Genomic DNA, 24151 nt, shown 5'->3' with positions numbered 1-24151 from the left:
ACATGTTAAAAAAACAACTCAGTTTCATTGATCGAGGTATGACAATCATTCAGCCCTAAAGTGCTGTTTTATCGTTAATTCAATATGAGATATTGACAGATTTCATTTTCTAGTATTTGTATTATCATGAACATGCTATCATAAAAAACACAGAAACAAATTGACGAATTGTTCTTCTTATTACGAGAAGTTTCATTAACCTTTGACCTCTTTTCAGAAAAGTGGAAGAGATGATTCTCGTTATTTAGTTGTTTGGATTTCAGGTTTTGTTTAGCAGTTCGGATGGTTAGTACTTGGTTTATTTATTAGGATGAGTTGAACGACACATTTCTAACCTTTATGAAGAAAAACTAGGCCCTGTTCACAATTCAAAAATTTTCAGTTTCTTGTGCTGTTATAGTTCACAATTTTAGTCAAACAATTATAATTGATATCAATAACTGAAGCACTAAACAACCACTAACCAAATAACCACTAAACAAACAACCACTAAACAAACAACCACTAACCAAACAACCACTAACCAAACAACCACTAACCAAATAACCACTAACCAAATAACCACTAAACAAACAACCACTAAACAAACAACCACTAACCAAACAACCACTAAATAAATAACCACTAATCAAATAACCACTAACCAAACAACCACTAAACAAATAACCACTAAACAAACAACCACTAACCAAACAACCACTAAACAAATAACCACTAACCAAACAACCACTAAACAAACAACCATTAACCAAACTACCACTAAACAAAGATGGCTTCCTATCCTGGCGAAATTTCCCTCGTTGCGTACTGCATGGCGTTGCCCGTCTTCATTAGTCCAATTATTTAAATACAGAAGAGTAGGATATATAACTCCATTCATTCCAATTCATTATTAAAATTCTATAAGTGTAAACATTTCTAAATCTTCGAAAACATTTTTGGATTATAATGCATTTTCAAAGCGAAAGAAATGATTAAAAAAGACAAAATTAATTTTAGACCACCAATTATATTTGAAATCAATAGCTTAGCTAATAAGGTTTTTATATTGGTAAAGTAACAATTATTTTACTGGTTGACTGAACATATTGTTAACAGTTTACTCCATAAATACATTGAACACGCTATCTTTCTCAAGATTCAAGTTTCAAGCTGATATCTCATACAATAGTATTAAATAGTATTAGTGAATCGATGTATCGCGATACGACATGGCACTATACACGTATCATATAGCCATGTTTTGTATCGATACTTGGCGATATGTTTAATTACACAAAAGATTTTTTTAAGTTGGTTTATGATTTAACAATTGTTTTCACTGAAATTGTTAGAAACTATTTATAAGACAGTGGACACTAACCACTTCTATCAACTATATAACCAAATATCACAGTTATAAAGTTATAAATTAATATATATAGAAACTATTTATAAGACAATGGGCGGTAACCACTTCTATCAACTATATTACCAAATATCACAGTTATAAAGTTATAAATTAATATATATAGAAACTATTTATAAGACAATGGACACTAACCACTTCTATCAACTATATTACCAAATATCACAGTTATAAAGTTATAAATTAATATATATAGAAACTATTTATAAGACAATGGACACTAACTACTTCTATCAACTATATTATCAAATATCACAGTTATAAAGTTATAAATTAATATATATAGAAACTATTTATAAGACAGTGGACACTAACCACTTCTATCAAATATATAACCAAATATCACAGTTATAAAGTTATAAATTAATATATATAGAAACTATTTATAAGACAGTGGACGCTAACCACTTCTATCAACTATATTACCAAATATCACAGTTATAAAGTGATAAATTAATATATATATAAACTTTGCAAATAAATTTTTATTTTTTATCCCAATATCTCACATCACGATATGTATCGTATCGTGACCCTTGTATCGCGATGCTTATTGTATCGTTGCATGATTGCCGATACCCATTGCTAGTATTAAGAGCACAGTGGCTCATCATCTTGTTGAGCCACTGCAAGAGCAGACATTTATAATTTCTATTTCTATATATGTCTTTTCTTTATATGGAAGGGTCTCAAGAAAAGACCAGTCCTCTTTTTTAACATTCAAATGCAGATAATTCTAGACACACATGGATTATGAAGGCTCAAATTTTAACAATATTACTGATTAACTTAGCTAAATAACTCCCGTTTCTGAGTCTAAGCTATGATTGGTCAAAATTATCGCGAACCTGTTCCTTTAAGCACCTCATATCAATTGCACTTTAAGATTTGGTATAAATTATTTCTCAAAATGATATTCTATTGAGATATCATATGTGACTTTTGCCTCAGATGAAAAATTGACTGAATTTCAATTGAATACGGATAATTTTACACTTATTCAGAAAATATTCCTAGAATAATTTAATTTCCGACCGCCAGTTGAGACAGAATTGGACGTAAAACCTGAAGGAATTGATGAGTCATCAGTTTCAAGTTTAAATTATATGTATCATTCAAATTCATGAATTCTTAAAACAGAAATGAAATCAGTTCTTTAGCCTATTTTTCTGTTTCAGAACAGGCAATGCCATGCACTGTGCAATGAGGTTTAGTCAATTTTGTTAAGATAGCAGCATTAACTTGCTCTTTTCTCACATTTCCAACTGTCAAAAAAATGAAATGAATAGAGTTTTACGTCCTGTTTTTCTGTTTTAGGATAGGCTGAAGATGACAGGCAATGCCATGAAGTGAGCAGAATTAACCTGCATTTTTTTCACATTAACAGCTGTCAAGGTTCTTTAATGTTCACAGCCAATAGCACAGTGCTTCTCAATCTCAGTGAAAAAAGAGTTCTTCCAAATTTATTCCTCCCCAAAATAAATCAGTCAATTTGAACAATATTTCTCTCAAAAAATGTTTAACCATGAATGGATAAAATCATACTCTACATGAATGGAGGTGAATGACATAAATTTCAGTCGTAGATCACATCGCCTCTGATTTCGTCCCTGGTCCGGCAATTCGGCCCCATCCCCCGCCCCTTAGACCTGCATCACTCCTAGGGAGCCTCAAAGTAAACTTTGGCACCCAGGTTAGCCAGCAAGCGTTCAATTGACCGTGTTTTTCTAGCACCCTTTTCTTGTAACAGCCAGACAAGACTGGCACATACAATCAAATTACCAGTCTAATATATTATTGGGAACTCATACTAAAGCTTTCATTATACTTATTGCGTGTAAAGCCATTGTTATTTCTACCTAGTTTCTAACACAGCCAAAATCAACACAAAACCATTCTTTCTAGCTTATCTTAATAGGCCATATTTTCACAAGAAACCTATTATTCTATCTATGAAAACTACATTTTTGTCTGCGAGACTATCTTTTATTACAGGATTGATCGTCAAAGCCAAGCTAATCTCCCATTCCAGACACAAGTGTTAACATTATAAAGTCATGTGATTCCATCATTTCTATACCTTCAATATGGAAGAGCTCAACAAACCAATATGGCCGCCTATCCCTAGATACAAATAGCAGACTAAGTGATCAAATGATTTCATCGTTAAATTTTCATTCGAATTTTCCAAAAGATGACAGAAAATGTCAAATTAAATGAGTAGTGGAATTCCTCTGAGAATTTGTCGCAGGAATTTAATTAGAACAAATGAAATTTTGTTGTAAAATTGCTACAAAACTGTAATATGCTGAAAATTGCCTTTTTTATATTTCAGACAAAATGGAGGTGAAAAACAACGAATTTCTGTTCATTTATAAATATGAGGTAGAAATATTGAAATAGCTTCTAAAATTCAAATCCCAATAATGAGCATGAAAATTAAGGGGACAGATGCACCATTTAGGTGGGATGATTTTAGTCTTGAATGTATGTATATAGTCTTCAGTACTAGAAATGTACAAAAATCACATAATCAAACTACGAATTTCTCTCTATTTCTATAGATGTCTTTTCTATATATGACAGTGTCTCAACAAAAGATGAGTCGTCTTTTTAACTTTAAAACGCAGATAATTCTGGACACACATGGATTTGAAGACTCAAATTTCAACGATGAGCTATTTCTGATTAACTTAACTAACAAATAATTCTGTTTCTGAGACTAAGGTACAATTGATGGTGCATCTGTCCCTGAAAAACCGTGACCAAACAGACACGACTGGCAAAAAAAAAATAAAAAAAATAAATCAGAATCCTGCGATTCAATTCAATTTGACCTTTCTATCTAATGCATCAAACAAAAGTTGACACATTCATTTGAGAATAAAGACATATTCCAGCTTTTCCGATTAAGCTTAGAAAATGAAATGGAATTCCCTGTGATTGTGGTATTCAATTGTTTGAAAGGGATTATTTCTTTGCCTGACCAATTTCCGTCATGTCAAATCTTGTAAATTAATTCCTGGATTGTTTCACCTCACACGCTTCTGTCTCAGATCTTTTCTAACTGATAAAAAAATTTCCCTTTCTGACAAACTACTAAATAGATAGTGTTTATTAAAACCGAATTCTTACTCTTACTTCAAATAGATTTATGCAAATAGGTCTTGTATTTGCCAGGGATGTGATGCCTACGTTTTTACCAGTCAGACCGAAATGACTTAATTTTCCAGGGATTTAATGCCTACATTTTTACCAGTCAGACCGAAATGACTTAATTTTCGAGGGATTTGATGCCTACATTTTTACCAGTCAGACCGAAATGACTTAATTTTCCAGGGATTTGATGCCTACATTTTTACTAGTCAGACCGAAATGACTTAATTTTCCAGGGATTTGATGCCTACATTTTTACCAGTCAGACCAAAATGACTTAATTTTCCAGGGATTTTATGACTACATTTTTACCAGTCAGACCGAAATGACTCAATTTTCCAGGGATGTTATGACTACATTTTTCCAGGGATGTGATTTTTGCCAGTCAATAAGTCAAATGAAATAGTATTATAATTCCGCAATAGAAAAAGAATTGACACAAAAATTACTTATTTTTCTCAGAGATGTGAAAATTATCATATTTGCCAGTCACTTTATGATTTACATGTTGTTTGAATTCTGACTCTTATATCTCAGTTTTGAATTTTGAATATTTTAATCCATAATCCTTTTCCTCATAAAAAGATAAACGCGAAAATGTCCAAATTTTACCCAGAAATGTCAAAGCTTTGCAAAATATAACTTACCATGAGGAGGTGCTGCTACGACTCGAAGGACTACGGACATTGTCAGAGACGCTGCCAATACGACCAGCAGCGTGCAGGGGTTCAGGTTTATCAGATGTCTTGCTCTGCATGCGTTGGCGGCAGAGATCCTGAAATAAATCATAGAGCACATGAATTGAAATAAATAAACTAAGTACTAACAATTAGAACCACTAGACAAAACCCAAATTGAGGTACTAAATCTTATGATTACTACTAAAGTATTAAAGAGCTTGTTAAGAGATTATTAAATTTTTTTATGTGTATCAGGGAAACTGATTGAAAATTAGAATGGTGCAAATTGAAAAATGCAAAATAAACTCTTACCTGATAGTCTTTAGAGGCTTCATTGCCCTCCACATTATCTGCCAACTCAGCAAGTTTTTCCTTGGATCGAGATTGCCGTTTGATTAGGTAGATGACTACCACGGCCAGTAGTATACCAGCAATACATCCAACCAATATAAAAGTTAGTACCACATATTTATTATCATTCTTCTTTACTTCTACTTGGTTCTGAAAGATAATTTTTTATAACTTTTAATAAAGAGGCTTATATCAGAGGTATAGCTTCCTAGATAAAAAGGAGGTAGACCAAATTATCTGCTTCTGTTCTAGCTTTTGATAGCTATTTTCCAAGTTTTTTCACCTGGTCTAAAGACAGAAAAACAAGGAACTGTTTTATGAGGCTTTTCTGTACCTCCAAAGGTACAGGTTTTTTAAAACCTATCCATTTAAATCAGATCTGCCAAACCCATGATGGATATTTTTGTAGTTCAGTCATACCATCCTAATCTCCCTAAGTTTTTTTTTTATCAAAAATGACCTCTCATCGGCCATTCACAACTGCGTGCACGGCCAAAAGTGCAAGGTCACTGAGTCAGGCGATACTAACAAAATGAAAGTTTTAGTGATGCCCAACACTAATTTACAGTCGTCGTAAAGGTAATTCAATATTATAGTATAAACACATCTTTGGAGGGCCTAGTTTTTGGGATTCCAGTCAATAACTATCAAAATATCCATTTGAGGCTGGAATAGAGGTAGATGTTTTAGACTAATGTATATCCAGTGTAATAATAACACCAACTAAAGCCATGTGTAAAATCCCCATAAAACAGGGCCTAGTTTTTCTGCCTCAAGCAAATAACTGTTAAAATATCTATCAATTTTGATAAAATGTAGATCCACAGATACTGTATTTATGTTTATTGTCTGTGGGTGATTGTACTTCTATTTATTGTCTGTGGGTGATTGTACTTAACCACCAATGATCTGACAAAATTGCTATACTTCATTAAAATATTCAACCAATCAGATGCTTTGTTCAATCAAAATTCCGACATTCTCTTAGAAAGTTTGAAAAGATTCCTTTAAATTTCATTCTGTTGAATATTCGTCCTCCATTCCTTGCCCTTTTAATAACGTCAGTGTTCACCCCTGATCCCCACCAAATCTTCTCTTATCATTTGAAGAGCTGTTTAAGATACCACTAACAACATCCTACAATTGTTCGTGTCAATGGTAACAAGAAATAGCGTTTCCAATAAAGTATTGAACAAGGCATTAAGAAAACAAGTTCCCGTGTTAATTCAAGCTAACAAATCAATACGCCAATAGGTGTTTTATCGTGATTAGTTTACCGATTACAACCGAATTACAACTACTATTTAGATATTAAGTTGCTTTAAGACCTGTGAACAAGAAATGGAGATTAAAGTACTGTTTGTGCATTAAGTTTCTGGGAAATTTTCATGCTTCTAGTTTTAATCAAACAAGTTAAGTTACGTATTAGTAAAGCATTTAGGTGAGTGTGATATAGTTACGCATACATCTATCTGTATTACAGAGAAATATCTTAAAATTAAATTACAGGGATTGTAAAGAGGTTTTCTAAAAATTTATGTAATAGCATTAAATAACACCATTCCAATATTCAATCAGATGTCTGTGGTTCCTGCAATTCCACTAAAACTAAGTGTTTGATGATGTCACTAATCGTAAAATATGCTTTATCACATACGGCCTTCGCGATTAGTGACATCATCATACACTCTGTTTCAGTGGAATTGCAGGAATCACAGCCATCTTACTGAAAATTAAAATGGTGCGAATTATGCTATAAGTGTCCCAGATACTCATAAAAAAAAATTGAAAACCTCTTTACAATCTCTTTAAGTTCTCTATAATATGATATCATAGAAATATTTAATGCATATGTAATAAAATTATTGAATATTGATTTATTGACATCACAAGACAAAAAATATTGTTATAAGTTTTTTTTTTAATTCAAACTCTTCATGAAAGGTTGTATTGTTTTCACTGTTGCCATGCATAAAATATCTAAACAGGTTTTCTAAATTTGTTATTGGGGAAACTGTTTACATCAATTTGCACCATTCTAATTTTCATTCAAATATCTGTGGTTCCTGCAATTCCACTAAAACATCAATAAGAGCCTTTTTCATTTTCTGATTAGTGCATCATCAAACACTTTGTTTTTGTGGAATTGCAGACATCTGTGGTTCCTGCAATTCCATTAAAACTAAGTGTTTGATGCAATCACTAATTGTGAAAAGGACTTATGCCATGCAAGCAAATTTCACTATAAGTGACGTAATCAAAAACTTATTTTTTCGATGTTACTTAGTTTTAGGGGAATTGCAGGAACCACAGACGTCAGAATGAAAATTGGAATGGAGCAAATTGATGCTATCAGTGTCCCCGATGCACATAAAAAATTTAGAAAAACTCTTTACAATCCCTTTAATAGAACAAAAGTCACTAACAACAGGAATGTTCCCTTTAAATAAGAAAATATATAAAAGACTATATATGCATACATGTGTAATCTACCGATGTTGTCGGGTTTCTACCGCTTTTGCATGTTGTCTACCGCTCTACCGGCAGGATACCCGATTCTACCGATTTTTGTTTTTTTTCCTGATCCAATTTTCACCGGACCTACCGTTTTCAATGTTCAAATTCTCTACCATAAATCAACAAAATATCTATCATCACTTGTATCTTAATTGTCAGTAACATGCGTTAATCTCATCACGTAATAATATTATCATTGCCTGATTAATTAATCCCCCAATTAAGATGTTAATTTGATCTATTTTCACCCGATAATGTGTATTTTAAGCCCACATAACACACTTTTTATAACAACATCCGGTAGATTCTACTTTCGCTTTTATAATAAATTTTACGGTAGCCCTACTTTTACTAAAAAACGAAATCTTGAAGCCTTCTCAGTATTTTATACCGTCAGTGCCAATCTGTGAGGTCTATAATAGGCCTATATAACATAGACGTCGTTTCAGAATTATTTTTCATTATCGGTAGATGTCTAATTCTTATGTAAACTCAAACTTCGTTTCATAAAATCGTTTTGTAATTTTACTGTAGCCTGTAAACATTCATTTGATTGCCTGCATAACGGGCTTACTTATTACAAGTCTTTCCATTTTGAACGTCAAAATGGAAGCGGAAAATTCAATTCAATACTTCATGAGAGTGTTGCAGGAAAATTATTTAATGATCGCACAGGAGATATTTAAGATGTCATGAATTACACCTTTGGAAAAAGTAACATTGCCAGTACATATTATTTACTAAATATTGCTTTCAGAGCATACTGATTTTTAATATGGTATTACAATTACATGTTGGCCTACTGGTACCATTTAATTTAGAGGGCTGGGATCATGCTTGCTTTCTTGTTTTCAAACATTATTTCACCTTGACATTATTTTTGATTCAATCAATGGGGCCTACTAAAGAATGATAATATCAAATTTTTTGTGGGCCCCTAAATTTGAAATATCAGGCACTATTTCTAGAATTATCCATAATTATAGATTGTTAATTTTAACTGTGTCATGTAGGCCTATGATCAATTTAATTAATTTACAAGGCTTAAAGCTTATTTGAAAAAAAAAAGAAGAAAAAAACAATCAATTTGGAGTTTCAAATGATGAAATAAAATTTTAATATCTATCTTTATGAAAACTCACGGAAACAAATTAGATTAAAATCTCAGAAAATATCAAACTTTTCAACAATAAAAAATATGAATATGAAGTTTAAACAGCAATTGAATACAAAATGTGAGGAAAATTGAAGGAAAAATTAAATTTTCAATCTGTTGAAGAGAATTATTGTCCAGTCACAAGTTGCTATGATTAAATTGTGTTGTTATTTAATTCCCTTGAGGACATGTGCATTTCACGCTAGAACTACAAATCAGTTAATGCAGTCCCAAGATGTCAGGGTGTAAATTGACGATAATATCGGAGAAATATCATTTTTCCAGATTTGACAATTCAGGCACAGTTCTTATCATATGTGAATTTGCAGAAGAATTTTGAATTGATTTTAATGTTGTTTTCTAAAGGTAGTTTCTATTTTCCAGTCTTTATAACATAAATTTGCAACATATTGAAATGATACAAATGTTGTTTTCTAAAAGTTCGTCTATTGTAAGTCTCTCTCTTCCAGTTTTTATTATAATTTGAAGCATAATGATTTTAATGTTGTTTGTCTAAAGGTTGTTTGTATTTTCCAGTTTTTATTTTATGAATTTAGAAATGATTTTAATGTTGATTTCTAAATGTTCGTCTATAGTTAGTCTCTATCTTCCAAATTTGACAATTTTGCACAGTTTTTATCATATATTAATTTGCGGCATATTGAAATGATTTTAATGTTGATTTCTAAATGTTTGTCTGAGGTAGTCTGTATTTTCTAGTTTTTATTCTATGAATTTGCAGAATTTTGAAAATGATTTAAATTAAATGTTTGTCTAAGGTTAGTCTCAATCTTCCAGATTCTACAATCCAGACACAGTTTTTATCTATGTGTAATTACAGCATATTTAAAAGATTTTACTGTTGTTTTTAAAATGTTCATAGACACTGAAAGTGAGGTTCGTTACACAAATAACATCATCCATTGATAAGATAGCAACGTCGTTTGAATGAATAACCTATAAAACGTCACTAAACAATCGATCAACAGCCTCTAAATTGACTTTAAACTGACCTTTCTCAAAAATGTGTGAAGGTAAAATTCATCTGAAAGTATCATTAAATAGCTTGATCAACCTTTAATTTCTACAACTGGAGAAGGAGGCTTCAAAGATGTCAAGGTCTATGATAGATCAAAAGATCAAAATATCCAGTACTGCTAAACGCATCTACACAAAGAAAATGCCAACCACAGTAAAATTGTCGTCTGCTAGACAAATCAGGTGTGCATCCCTATCAATGGCTCTGACCAGTGCTTTCTAAAAACAATTCAGTGTCTGCTTTCAACTGCTTCTTTCTTATCTTTGGAAGAAAATGGCGCTAAAAGACACCATACAGACCATAAGTCAGCTTTAACCAACCCAATGGAGGGTACTTTCTTAGGTAAGACTTATTAGTAAAATAAGTGAACTCACCTCACAGGAGGGAGATATCTATAAAAAAAAATTGTCTAATCTGCATTTTTTTGTAGGTCGAAAAAATTGTTTGCTCAAATTTGTGAAAACTATACACCAAAATCTAGAAGAATGTGCCCTTTAACGTATCTAAAAGTTTTAACTAAAAAAATCCAGCCGTTTTAACGTCAAAACTTTTACAGTTAGTTATGATTTTGGAAACTACTATACAGATTCAAATAAATGCCTAATTGCAGAGAAATATGTCTCCTTATAAAGCCAAACACCAAAACTAAGTCAAACTGCACAATTAGTACTCTCTGTTTTTAATTAACCCTTTTAAAAAAAATTCACTTTGATCAAGTAGATGTATAGATATAAATAGCATAATTTAGAAATATTTTCAGGTATAATTTACCACGTTATTGATAATGAAAATGTTTTACCAAAAACTAAGTTAAACTGCTTAATTAATAATTAGAACTCTACGATTTTAATTAACCCTTTTAAAACAAATTCAGTTTAATCAAATAAACTTCCAAAATATTTTCAGGTATAATTTACGATAGTTTTGTTAATGAAAATGTTTCACCAAATACTAAGTTAAACTGCTTAATTAAAAATTAGAACTCTACGATTTTAATTAACCCTTCAATTAACAAATTCAGTGATGCAACTATTTTAGAAATATTTTTAGGTATAATTTACAATTTTTGATAATGATGATTTGGAATAACCCCCTTTAAACTTAAAATGGCAGCCAATATGAACATAAAAGTCTGACAAAATATTGATTCAAAATTCAAAAATTGTCATCCATTTTATACTCAAATAAAATCTTATATATTTCAAAATCTCAAAATAATGTATTTTCATTTCACATATTCATTTTATATATTATAAAAACTAACTGCACAAACAATACTCTCTCAATAGAGGTTAAGCCAGTGCCTGTGCTTTCATAACATTACAACCTAAAATTCCTAAAGTATGCATCTATGGCAAAGCCTTTTTAACATACATTTGAGTGGTGACAATTTTAAGAGACATTTTGTAGGCGTATCTAAATAATAATTATATATAGAAATATTAAAACAGAACCTTAAAAAAAAATGTTGTTACTCCGAGTTTCACGCTGTATGATCTTCAGACAACTGGCCTAGTATTTCAGCCTGCGTCCCTAATGATATTATAGATATATGTACAATATAGACAATTCTGCCTATGACATCATTGCTAAAAATAGATCATTCTAACAACCTCTGTCTACTCGCTACAAAACAACGATTTTAATTTTAAATACGTTTAAGAGCAAAATAAAACACTCACAAATTTCTTTATTTATTAGCATATTATTTTTTTTTTTATTTTTTACGCATTTTAAAAAAAAATGACTTTCTGGTAAGAAATGGAAATTTCTACTACATTGGTTAAATAAAAAATTAATTTCACCAATTCAAGATTAGACATAAGAAATTCAGAAAACCTGAATGAGAACTTAAAAAACAGTAATTCTTCAAATTTCTTCCGTAAATGACTGATTACATAGTATCAATACATACCCAGAAAACATCTGCTGTTCTTGACACTTCCTGTTACGAGCCATTCAATTATTTCATGATATGAGTGAAAAATCACTCAACTTTGCCTTTCAATCTGTCATTGTTCATCACGGAACTTCTCCCATTTCATCCCTTATCAATCATCACTACTGCATCACCCTTCCCAACAAAATTGATGAATGAAAATTTCTGTTGACATCCGTAACTTTTCCAAGATGAAAATCTTGTAAATTGAGCCATGTCGACATCGGAATAAATTCATCAAACATGAAGTTAAGAAACACATGTTTCCGTCAAAAAAAGTTTTAAAAGTTTCAGCAAATTTTCTCAAAGAAACCCTAAACTTGCCAGCTAAGCAAAATTTTCACTTCTGCTACCAAAGTCGAGTTACTGTGTGCGAGTCCACTGCCTGTCACCAAATCTAGGAGAAAAGTCACAGCTGTCTTCTGCTTGCCATCAGTGTCGTTGTCCTCACCACTGTTGAACATCGGTCTGAGTCCTTTCATACCTCGGCATTGATTAATCCCTGCTCTCACTCCAAAGATGATTTGGTAGTTGCCATGGTAACCAAATTAATACCTGACAGCAAGCTTTAGTAATCCTGGAGTATTGATTTGAGAAAGAGGCTGTAGAAGTTTATAGTCAGCCGTATGCTAGGAACTATCTCTACCTTCTCCTGTAGAGAGCTCGCACGCCAATCAATACAGCTTTCTCTTTTGATCACGGTCTCGTTATAATGTGACATTTTCTTTTTCTGTGTCTTTCCTTCCCTTCGGGTGACGAGGTATAATTATGAACTAAGAGACAATAAGATGCTATGACAATATGTCTTCCACTCCATTATTACTGCATTTCCAAATGATTCTGTTTAATCCTGAGATCAACGTGATCCGTCCAGTGACGTGGACATCATCTTGATTAAACCTGACATCAAATTATCTTCTTAATTTTTACAAATATAATGACTTTCAAATCTAATCAATTTCATTCGTAGGTCAAGACAAATGAATGAATGGAGCATTACGTCCTACTTTTCTGCACTATGTGAGCTAATGAATACAACCAAGGTATTGCAGGGTGCAATGAGGGAAATTTTGCCAAAACAGCAGCATTAGCCTGCTCTTTTTTTATTTCCAACTGTCGAGGGAACTTTAATGTGTACAGCCTGTAGCACATGGGGCCTCGGTTTATTTTCTCATCCAATAGGTCAAGACAAATTTGAGTCCTTCACAATTGATGTAGACCACAAATAATATGTCTACATGGCATGGCATCAATCATTATAACTTCAAGTTGGTTTACCCTAATGACTTAAAATTTTAACAAAAACAGACTCTTTAAAGATGGGTTTCCTAATATTTTAGTGTCGAATTAACCAAACCATGTGATTAATTGGTGTTTCTAATGAACTTTCATGTAATTAAGAGTTTTAACCAATCATAAATGTCCATACAGTCTGGACAAACAAAAAAGACCTTTTGACCTTTCTTGGTCGGTCACTCATTGTATTTCTGCTGGTAACTCTCTACTGATTTAGCTAATTATGAATTAACTATTGAAATGTGAGACAAACTGGTATTTTTCGAAGTATTAAAAACACCTCTACTGTCTATTCATATAAGTATTAGCATAAGGGAACCCATCTTTAAGCATTAATCCTTTTGATTTTTCAAGATGTATTCCCCACATGATTGGTAATGTGCATTTCATATAGTGTCAATTCCTTGTTTTTTAAATATGTTTCCTCTCTTGATGATAAACCAGAATTTTAAATTTTTTGTTGAAGTAACAAATTAAGATATCCATTATATATTAAAGGGACAAGTGTGCAACTCTCAGATATTTATTTAGGTCTTGAATATATATAAATAGTCTTTTGAAGTACTAGAAATGTACAAAAAACGCATAATTCCTTAAAAATTATCTCAAACTATGAATTAAACCTTCTATTTCTATAGACGAGACAACGCAGATAATTCTAGACACACATGGATTTGAAGGCTCAAATTTCAACAGTGAGCTGTAAACACTATTACTGATTAGCTTAGCTAAAAAATTTCTAAGGTATGATTGGTCAAATGAATGCCGCATCTGTCCCTTTAATGCATACTGACATTCATTTTAAGGTTTAAGTGGTTGAAAATATTAAGAAGTATAAGGATATTCCAATTCATATTTCAATGTCCATTTCCATGCTTTAAAACATGTTCAATTATAGTCAAAAAAATCTGCCTTTGACAGATATTTTGACAGTTATCAGCTGGAGTAGAGTCAGAAAAACTAGGCAATGTTTTAGGGGATCTTCCCCACCTCCGAAGATGCGTTTTTCTAACATAATATTAACTTACTTTTTCAATGACTGTAAATTATTGTGGGCATCACTGTAACTTTCCTTTTGTTAGTATCATGTGACTCTGTGACCTTTGAACTTTTAGCAGTGCACGCAGTTGGAATTGGCCGCAGAGAGGATCAGTTTAATAAAAAAAAACAAAAATATGAAATTTTTCCGAATATATCTAGGTTTGGCGGATCTGATTTAAATAAATAAGTTTAAAACCCCTCCACCAACGGAGGTGAAGAAAAAACAGGGCCTAGTTTTTCTGTCTCTACACCAGCTGACAACTTTCAATATAGCTATTAGAGGCTGGAACAGAGACAAATATTTCAGAATGGTTCCATTATCAAGGACACATCAAAGAATGTTAGGCTTGTTCATGTAATTAACTTACACAAAGTATTTGAAGTCAATATAAATATATCCCTAATAGCTTTACAATGTTTTTAAAGTTAGACAATTTAAATCTTATTTAAAGTTGACCAATCATACCTTAGTCTCAGAAAGAAGATTTTTTTTTAGATTAGCTAATCAGTAATAGCATTCATAACTCACCTTCAAAATATGAACCTTCAGACATCTGTGGTTCCAGCAATTCCATTAAAACTATGTGTTTGATGACGTCACTGATCGCAAAATATACTTTATTACATAATTAGTGACGTCATAAAAACACTTCGTTTTAGTGGAATTGCAGTAACCACAGACCATAGAATGAAAATTGGAATATTACAAATTGATGCTATCAGTGTCCCCGTTATACACATAAAATTAAGAAAACCTCTTTAAAATCCCTTTAACTGTGGAGAAAAAAGAACTCTCCTCGATAATTGACCAAGAAGCAGAAGTTATGATCAGTAACATCTATAAAATAAAGTTAATTCCACACAAAAAAAAACTTGTTCAAACGACATTAAATCATTTAGGAAGACATGGTTCAGAAGAATTGATTTCAAAATTTTGAGGTCTTGTCGCAATTTCTAGCAGAAAGCATTTTTTGTTGCAGGTCTTGGAAGCACTCCTTACTCTTGGACCTTGTGATCAAGAAATATTTGTCAATCATGTGCATTTAGATTCAAAAATGACCTAAGTTGTGTTTACCAAAATGCATTAATTTATTAAAAAAAGATAAAGAAAACAAACTTAAAATTTAACATTTGAAGTCATTTTCATTCAATCTGAGATGTCAATAGTAATTGTCTGAATTAAAATTATAATGGTAAATGGTAATTGTTTGTAGAGTAATGGTAATATCTATTGAAATATTACTGCCTTCAACATTAAGGGTTCAATTTTCTTAACTTTGGTTTGAATACCAAACATTAAAGACGTCCCAAACAATCATTGCTATTACTTCAATATTTGCATCAGCAGCAGATAGAGCTCAATTTCAGCTATTAAATTCGAGAGCTCAATTTCAGCTATTCAAATTCAAGAGCTCAATTTCAGCTATTCAAATTCTAGAGCTCAATTTCAGCTATTCAAATTCAAGAGCTCAATTTTAGCTATTCAAATTCAAGAGCTCAATTTTAGCTATTCAAATTCAAGAGCTCAATTTCAGCTATTCAAATTCAAGAGCTCAATTCCAGCCATTAATTTGAAGAGCTCAATTTCAGTCATCAATTTCAAGAGCTCAATTCCAGCTGACAATTTCAAAATTTCGAACTTAACTGTTCAAATCGTTAGCTTAGTGCTAAAACATCATTATCATCATCATCATCATTGGATAACAGAATAACGTTTGCTATGGCACAATCATAACAAAGACAAGAACTACTTAATGAGAGAAAGTGTCATAATTGTTTCTAGTTAATGGTACCTATAGTGACAAGCCATGAAATATTCATGCATAGTACCCCCACCCCCTTTAATTTGTCATTATTTGCATTTATTATGTGTTAACCTGTATGGATAATCAGACGTAGAGATCAATACAAAACTCAATTAACAACTCTCGTTAGAAACCTTCCTGACAATGGCCTCTCTTTCATATCTGTCATCAAGTGTTTAGTCTCTTTTGTCCAGCGTCCGGCTTTATGAGCGACAAATTTAGATTTCATGTAAATCCATTGTCGTCTGGTGTTTAGCCTCGAAGCAAAATTTTCCTTTCTTTTATCTAACAAGTGTTTTTGTTATTTCTTTCTTACAACATTCTGTGTTTTGAGTCATCAACTTTGAAAGAAGAATGCCTTTATTCTAAGCCCACATAAATCCAATATCTCCAGATTTCCAGCGTGTAAATTAGCCCAGACAATTAAATAAATGTCTTTGATGTTAATTTTGACAATTCGGAAATGTTCATGATTATTTTTTTTATTCTCTTTCATACAGTAATCATATCTATTTTAATATTTAATTCATCTCAATTAGGAAATTAACCAATTAAAATTTGGTATGCAACTCAACATGAACTAGACATTTAAGATAAAAACAACATGAACTATACTAGACCTCTAACATGAACTAGACCTTTAGATACAAAATAACATAAACTACACCTGTAAGATAAAAAAACAACATGAACTAGACATCTAAATTAAAACAACTTGATCTATACTGGACCTCCAATATGAACTAGAAACATGAACCAGACCTTTTAGTTAAAACAACATGAACTAGACTTCAAGGATAACAACAGCATGAACTAGACCTCTTAAGATAAAAAACAACATGAACTAGACCTCTAAAGATAAAAACAACATGAACTAGACCTCTAAGATAAAAACAACATGAACCAAACCTCTAGGATAAAAACCTGAACAAGACCTCCAGGATAAAAACAACATGAACCAGAACCCTAGGAAGCAAACAACATGAACTAACCCTCTAGGAAGCAAACAACATGAACCAGACCTCTAGGAAGCAAACAACATGAACTAGACCTCTAGGAAGCAAAATACATGAACCAGACCTCTAGGAAGCAAACAACATGAACCAAACTTCTAAGATATATATAACATGGACTTGAAAATTCTTTCGCAAAGAAGAAAGTGACAATACACGACTTTGCCATACAATATGCATATCGCGATACATCGATTCAGCAGTATATTGTGCCAGCACTAATGATTTTTTTCCCAAGGTTTTACAGTTGCTCTCTGAACTCATTTTGATTGCTCCCTAAGCCTCTGCCCTAAGTCAAGCCTCATTAGCAACATTTCATTCAATTTACAGACGATATAAAAAACAAAACTGTGATTAATATATCATCTATGATTAGTCCATTATCTAAAGTAATCTTCACTTAATGAAATATACAAAAGCTATGATGTCATCTTCAATTAACACCTGAATCAATTATCAAAGATCCTTATCGATTACTGGTTGAATCAAACAGATCATGCAGGTGTACAAACTGGACTGCTTGCTACTAATGCAGGGGCTTTTAACATCTTTCTTCTAATTACCCCTTTTCAGAACCCAAGATCAATTGCATTACCCCTCATACCCCTATAAATCCTTACTTTTACCTCCCATCCCCCTATAAATCCTTACTTTTACCTACCATTCCCCTATAAATCCTTACTTTTACCTCCCACCCCCCTATAAATCCTTACTTTTACCTCTCACCCCCATATAAATCCTTACTATTACCCCTTCCCCTATAAATCCTTATTATTACTCCTATCTCCTTATAAATCCTTACTATTACCCCCATCTCCTTATAAATCCTTACTATTACCCCCATCTCCTTATAAATCCTTACTATTACCCCCATCTCCTTATAAATCCTTACTATTACCCCTTTTCCCCTATAAATCCTTACTATTACCCCTTATCTTCCTATAAATCCTTACTATTACCCCTTTTCCCCTATAAATCCTTACTATTACCCCTTATCTTCCTATAAATCCTTACTATTACCCCTTTTCCCCTATAAATCCTTACTATTACCCTTATCTTCCTATAAATCCTTACTATTACCCCCATCTCCTTATAAATCCTTACTATTACCCCCATCTCCTTATAAATCCTTACTATTACCCCTTTTCCCCTATAAATCCTTACTATTACCCCTTATCTTCCTATAAATCCTTACTATTACCCCTTTTCCCCTATAAATCCTTACTATTACCCCTTATCTTCCTATAAATCCTTACTATTACCCCTTTTCCCCTATAAATCCTTACTATTACCCTTATCTTCCTATAAATCCTTACTATTACCCCCATCTTCCTATCCTTACTATTCAGTTAAAGATGGGTTCCCTTATTTTCATTTATAAAAATGCTAATACTTATATGAATAGAAAGTAGAGGTGTTCTAGTGACTTGGAAAAATACCAGTTTGTCTCACATGTCCATGATTAATTCATAATTAGCTGAATTAGAAGAAAATTACCAGCAGAATTCCAACGAATGACCGATCAAGAAAGGTCAAAAAATCTTTTTTTGTTTATCTAGACTATCATACATGGATATTTATGATTGGTTAAAACTCTTAACAATACGCAATAAGAACATTATGATATGATTGAGAATACATGATAATTCATTAGAAACACTAATTAATCAAATTGTTTGCTTAATTTGACACTAAAAAATAAGGAAAGCCATCTTTAAAATAGCACCCTTAAAAAAAAAATAATTTAAAAAAAAATTGCAAGTTTGCTTGAAAATGTAACTTTATGTGACAAAATTTCAGCAGGAATCAACTTGTTTGTCTATCATGTGAACACGATCATTAATTGATACTTCGACTCTATTCTTTATTCTCGTGTTCACCTCTATTAATCGGGGATTGAATGCACGGATAAAACCAAATCGTGATTTGACTGCTGAATACAAATTAATCCCCGAAGGAAGCCACACTTCACTACATTCCATGTCAAATTTTCAACCAAAGCAAAGCCACACCAATTTTCACCTTGTTCGGTGATAATTAAGTTACCGTGACAACTAGGAATAATTTGCAACTGTGTGTATTCTAATATGAGAATTATCGTGGCCTAATGGACAGACTAATATTATGCTAATTAAAAGCTAAATTATCCTTCATTGTTCGCCCCTAATTAACATGGCTGAACAAAAAAAGCCGTGAAATGATGAAATAAGAATTAATAGGGCTCAGAAAGTCATGATCAAATAAACTAGAGATGATATGACATCATAAAAGAATGGGTCATTCTCACCAGGATTTGCTTTGAGTAAACAAAATAATTAACCCAATCTTCCACTAATCAAGAAATAAGGAATCTGGGTTTTGACTCATGACACCATCAGGATTTTTGATTGGAATAAAAATACAAACAAGCAAGAAAATTCCGTTACTCAAAATCTCGAACAAAGAATGGCAAAATAAGTAAACCTGTATTGTAGTGGACTTCTCCAAAGTGAAGTACCATCAGGTGTTTTGATTCATGACAGCATCAGGATTTTTGATTGTAATAAATATCCGTTCAAGCAAGACAATTCCGTTAATCAAAATCTCGACCAAAAGTATGGCAAAATCAGGATTAAAAGTTGTATTGTACTGGACTCCTCAAAAGTGAAGTACCATCAGGTGTTTTGATTCATGACAGCATCAACATAGTTGCCAGTAAGGTTGTCAAATTGCTTAAAGTTACAAAGTATAGGTTACACTTAACTTCAGGCAGTTTCCTAAAAAAACCTTTTGCCTTCAGTTACCTGAAGTACCGATAATACAAGACTTAAAAAAGTCATGACTTATTCCATGAAAACAAAAATCATGACTTATTCCATGAAAACAGTAATCATGACTTATTCCATGAAAGTACAGTCTAACAGTCACCTGTATTCAGCACCACCCTTAAATGAACGGTCACCAAAATTAACCAAATTTACCTCTATTCAACACCACCCTCTTGACGCGGCCAGCGGCCACCATTTTCTTTACATTAAACACATGACACCCTGCAATCAACAGTCATTTGTCGATAATCCTTGTTAATCCCATAAATTAAAATCAAGATTAATTACTTCCAAACAGAATATCCTTTGTCTATAATCCACGAATACAACTCACATACGGATTATAATTTTTTGAAGTTTTTGATTTCACTACAATTATTCTCATACGATTGAAGATGTAGACGAGAGTCTTGATACATTATATGAATACGCAGTGCGATCTGATGATTAAGGGAAAAATTAGCAACAAGAATATCAAAAGTGTAAAACAGACATGTCTAAAAGATTATTTAGATGTTGAACATCGTTAATTCCATTTCTATTGTTATACATGTATTGTTATTGTTATTATTAAATGTTATCTCAAAATATCAACTTGTCATTCTTAGCTGGGTAAACCATACCTCTATTAAGCACCACCACTTTGTAAGCAGCCACTTTTGAGCATTCCCTTGACTGGCTGCTTAATTCAAGTTAGACTGTATTTGTATTTGAAAGTGACAATTGCAAAAAAAATCTGAATTCCTAGATAATCTTCTTATAATCAAAGATATTTTCTAAATTTAGCAACAATTGTTATGAAGTTTTTTTCAATTTCCAACTGTCGAGGGATCTTAAACATGCACATTCTGTTTATTGTCCCATCCGAACATCCCTCTTACATGTATCTTTGACAGGGATAAAACCAGGTTGAAAAATCCGAAGGTATCCACAGTACCTTTAAAACAAGTGACATATGACAAGCAGGTTTAGTGAACCATGAGCTAATTTTATCAACACTGCTTCCAATAATTGACTTGAATCACTTAACAATCTGACAGATAGATCAGAAGAATTATTGCCTCACTTAGCAGACGGTGGATACATTCTGGCAACTCTGGAAATTGGCTAGGTTGCTGGTTTTGGTCTGCATTTTTTCAGATGCTAGGCGCATCTTGCTAAACTCATGGTGAATACATACTTGCAACTCCTGAAATTTTGTGTTTGTTGCCCTATGGCCTGAACTTTTCAAGGCCATGAGCCTTGGATATCACATAAGAATTTGATAGACAGCTCTTAAAGATCATTGCTTTCCTAAGCAAATTGTGAAAATGTTTTGCCAACTTTTTGGTCTGTATTTCTTAAGTTGCATGGTAACAGAATTTTTTAGCAAGCTGGAAGGACCCCTTATCTATAACTAACTTTGCTTTAATTTATGAATCCCTTGCTTCAACAGGAATCATATTTCAAATGTTGAAATAAATACAATGTATATTTTGACTTAAAAATACTTAAAAAACAGAAGCAACAAGTGTTTCAAACAAGTTACACTTTGTACTGAACTACAAAACAAGTTCAACATTGTTAAGACTAATGATAGCAAAGCAAGTTCTCTCTAATAGTCAAGTCTTCCCTTCTATTGATTCACTCAAAGACAGCAGAAGACAACTTCAACGACACATGACTAAATTCTTTCAAACGAAAAACTCTCCTCTCCTGTTGTGACAGTTGCCATGGAAACATAGACCTGTCTATCAAAAATCGAGATTGTCCACCTATCCATTAAATCGTGTTTCTATGACAACTATGATTGTGACCATATTAGGATTTTTAAAAGAAGTTATATCAAGAGCATAAAAGTATTATTTTTTTTCGTATTTTTCTAAGACTCCTGGCTCACTCTTGTGACAGAAGAAAGCAAATTTACTTTCCGCTATGTGACTACCATTAATAATGACAATTCCAATCCATTGTCCTTATATGGACTGACATATTGTGATATCTTCAAACTTATCAGTTATCTTGCCGTCAACCCTATTATTCAGCTTGTTTATCATGTCTTTGACGGATAATTCTCAATGTTTGGAAAAAAGGAAAAGTTTTGGAAGAAATGTCAACCCATTTTTTTGCATACTAATAATCTTTGAAAGATAAAAGGTTTAAGGTTCTAAAAGAAAATAATGAATTTTGACAGGAATGTCAACCCAAATTTCTGCCTACTATAACGTGTCTGTTGAGATGGAAACGAAAAAATTCAGATTCATTGACAGACAGCTGGTAATTGATAACAAATATGCTACTGTCCTATCAAAATTTCCTGCATACACATGTTTCTTTTATCGTATCCTTGTCATGCCAATGTGTAGATCATTCCATTGCATAATAATTGACTTTCTACAGAGCAATAGACCTTATTTATGCATCAGCCATGTTGAATCCAGAACGAGGCTCATAACAAAACAATGGTAACGTTGTGTCACTTCTGTAAAATCGCCACCTTGACGTCTTTAAAGCCTCCTTCTCCAATCCCACTAACTCTAAACTAATCATATTTTACATCAATAAATTCTCCTACTTTCTGTTATACTTCAATCAATACTTTACTTTTCAATATAATATATAGTTATTTATTTTTAATACTTTCATGATACATTTTGATGCTTCAATACATTTTGATACTTCCATACTTCTTATACTTCCACCAATACTTTACTTTCAATATAACATATAGTTATTTATTTTCAATACCTCAATTACTATTTAATTTAGTGCTTTCTTTAAGACTTGTATGAAACTAAAAGTAAAGTTGTAAATATTTCTGTAAAAAGTTATGTAATATGTTCAGAATTATGTGATATCGAAAATGTATGACTCATTCAAGGAATTATCAAGTTATTTAAAAGGAAAAGCTACAATATCAAAAAAAAATATTTCACTGTTATTATGAGAAGCTTATAATCTGGCACAGATCCAAATAATGTCAATGACTTCCGAACATTCCACAAATATGGAAAATATTTTTAATTCAGTAAAGATTTAGTAAAAATTAAATCTTTTAAAATGTGGAGGGCTGTTGTTCAACTCTTTGGAGTGTTGATTTCATTGCAAAAAAAATAAAATCAAATAAATGGAAATTTATGTCTTACTTTTCTGCACCATGTGGGCTAGTTAAGACAGGCAACGTCATGCAGGGTTCAAAGAGGGAAATTTTGCCATGTCAACTCCTCTTACACCTGCATCACTGACAGAGGGAAACTGGGTTGAAAAATCCGAAAGTATCGAAAAAAGACCTATGCCAGGATTGAACCTTGGACCTTCAGGTTAGCGAGCAAATACTGTTTATCGCAACTGTAACACAGAATTTAAGAATCAGTGAGCTAGGGCTGGCAACATTGGTTCAAGTGGATGATATGATATTAAGCATTAATATATCATGATATGGGTATATATCATGATAGTAAGCATTAATATATCACGATAGAGTACATATCAAGATATTAAGTTTTAATATATCATGATAGGGTATATATCTCAATATTAACCATTAATATATCATGATAGGGTATATATCAAGATATTAAGTATTAATATATCATGATAGGGTATATATGGCAATATTAAGTATTAATATATCATGATAGGGTATATATCGCAATATTAAGTATTGATATATCACCATATGAGTTTATATCACAATATTAAGTATTAATATATCATGATATGGGTAGATATCACGATGTTAAGCATTAATATATCACGATGGAGTATATATCACCATGTTAGGTATCATTAAGCATTGATATATCATGATAAGGGTATATATCGCAATATTTCTTCAGTATGGTTTATTTTTTTTTTATACAAAATGTTATATTTTAAATATATTTACATATGATCAAAAAATTTGGTCTCTAAAATCATGAAAAAGCGTCTGTTTCAAATATTAAGTTACTTGTGTAGATGA

The 24151-nt window shown here is 32.0% G+C and overlaps 1 protein-coding gene across 1 annotated transcript in view; it reads right to left on the bottom strand.

Annotated features, from left to right (window-relative positions):
- Positions 1-3068: 3068 nt before the first annotated feature.
- LOTGIDRAFT_238576 (hypothetical protein) overlaps positions 3069-24151 on the bottom strand; it is a gene marked incomplete at both ends in the record, with an annotated part of 50189 nt that continues 29106 nt past the window's right edge. The window contains 3 exons of the mRNA XM_009050688.1: positions 3069-3168; positions 5212-5339; positions 5557-5745. Coding sequence (XP_009048936.1) covers positions 3069-3168; positions 5212-5339; positions 5557-5745 — 417 coding nt within the window. The remainder of the gene's footprint in view (positions 3169-5211; positions 5340-5556; positions 5746-24151) is intronic.

Source organism: Lottia gigantea (assembly GCF_000327385.1).
Source record: "Lottia gigantea unplaced genomic scaffold LOTGIsca_152, whole genome shotgun sequence".
In the NCBI taxonomy this organism is placed as follows: domain Eukaryota; kingdom Metazoa; phylum Mollusca; class Gastropoda; family Lottiidae; genus Lottia; species Lottia gigantea.
Note: the sequence above shows the minus strand (reverse complement) of the source record. Positions and strands in the feature narration are given on the sequence as shown.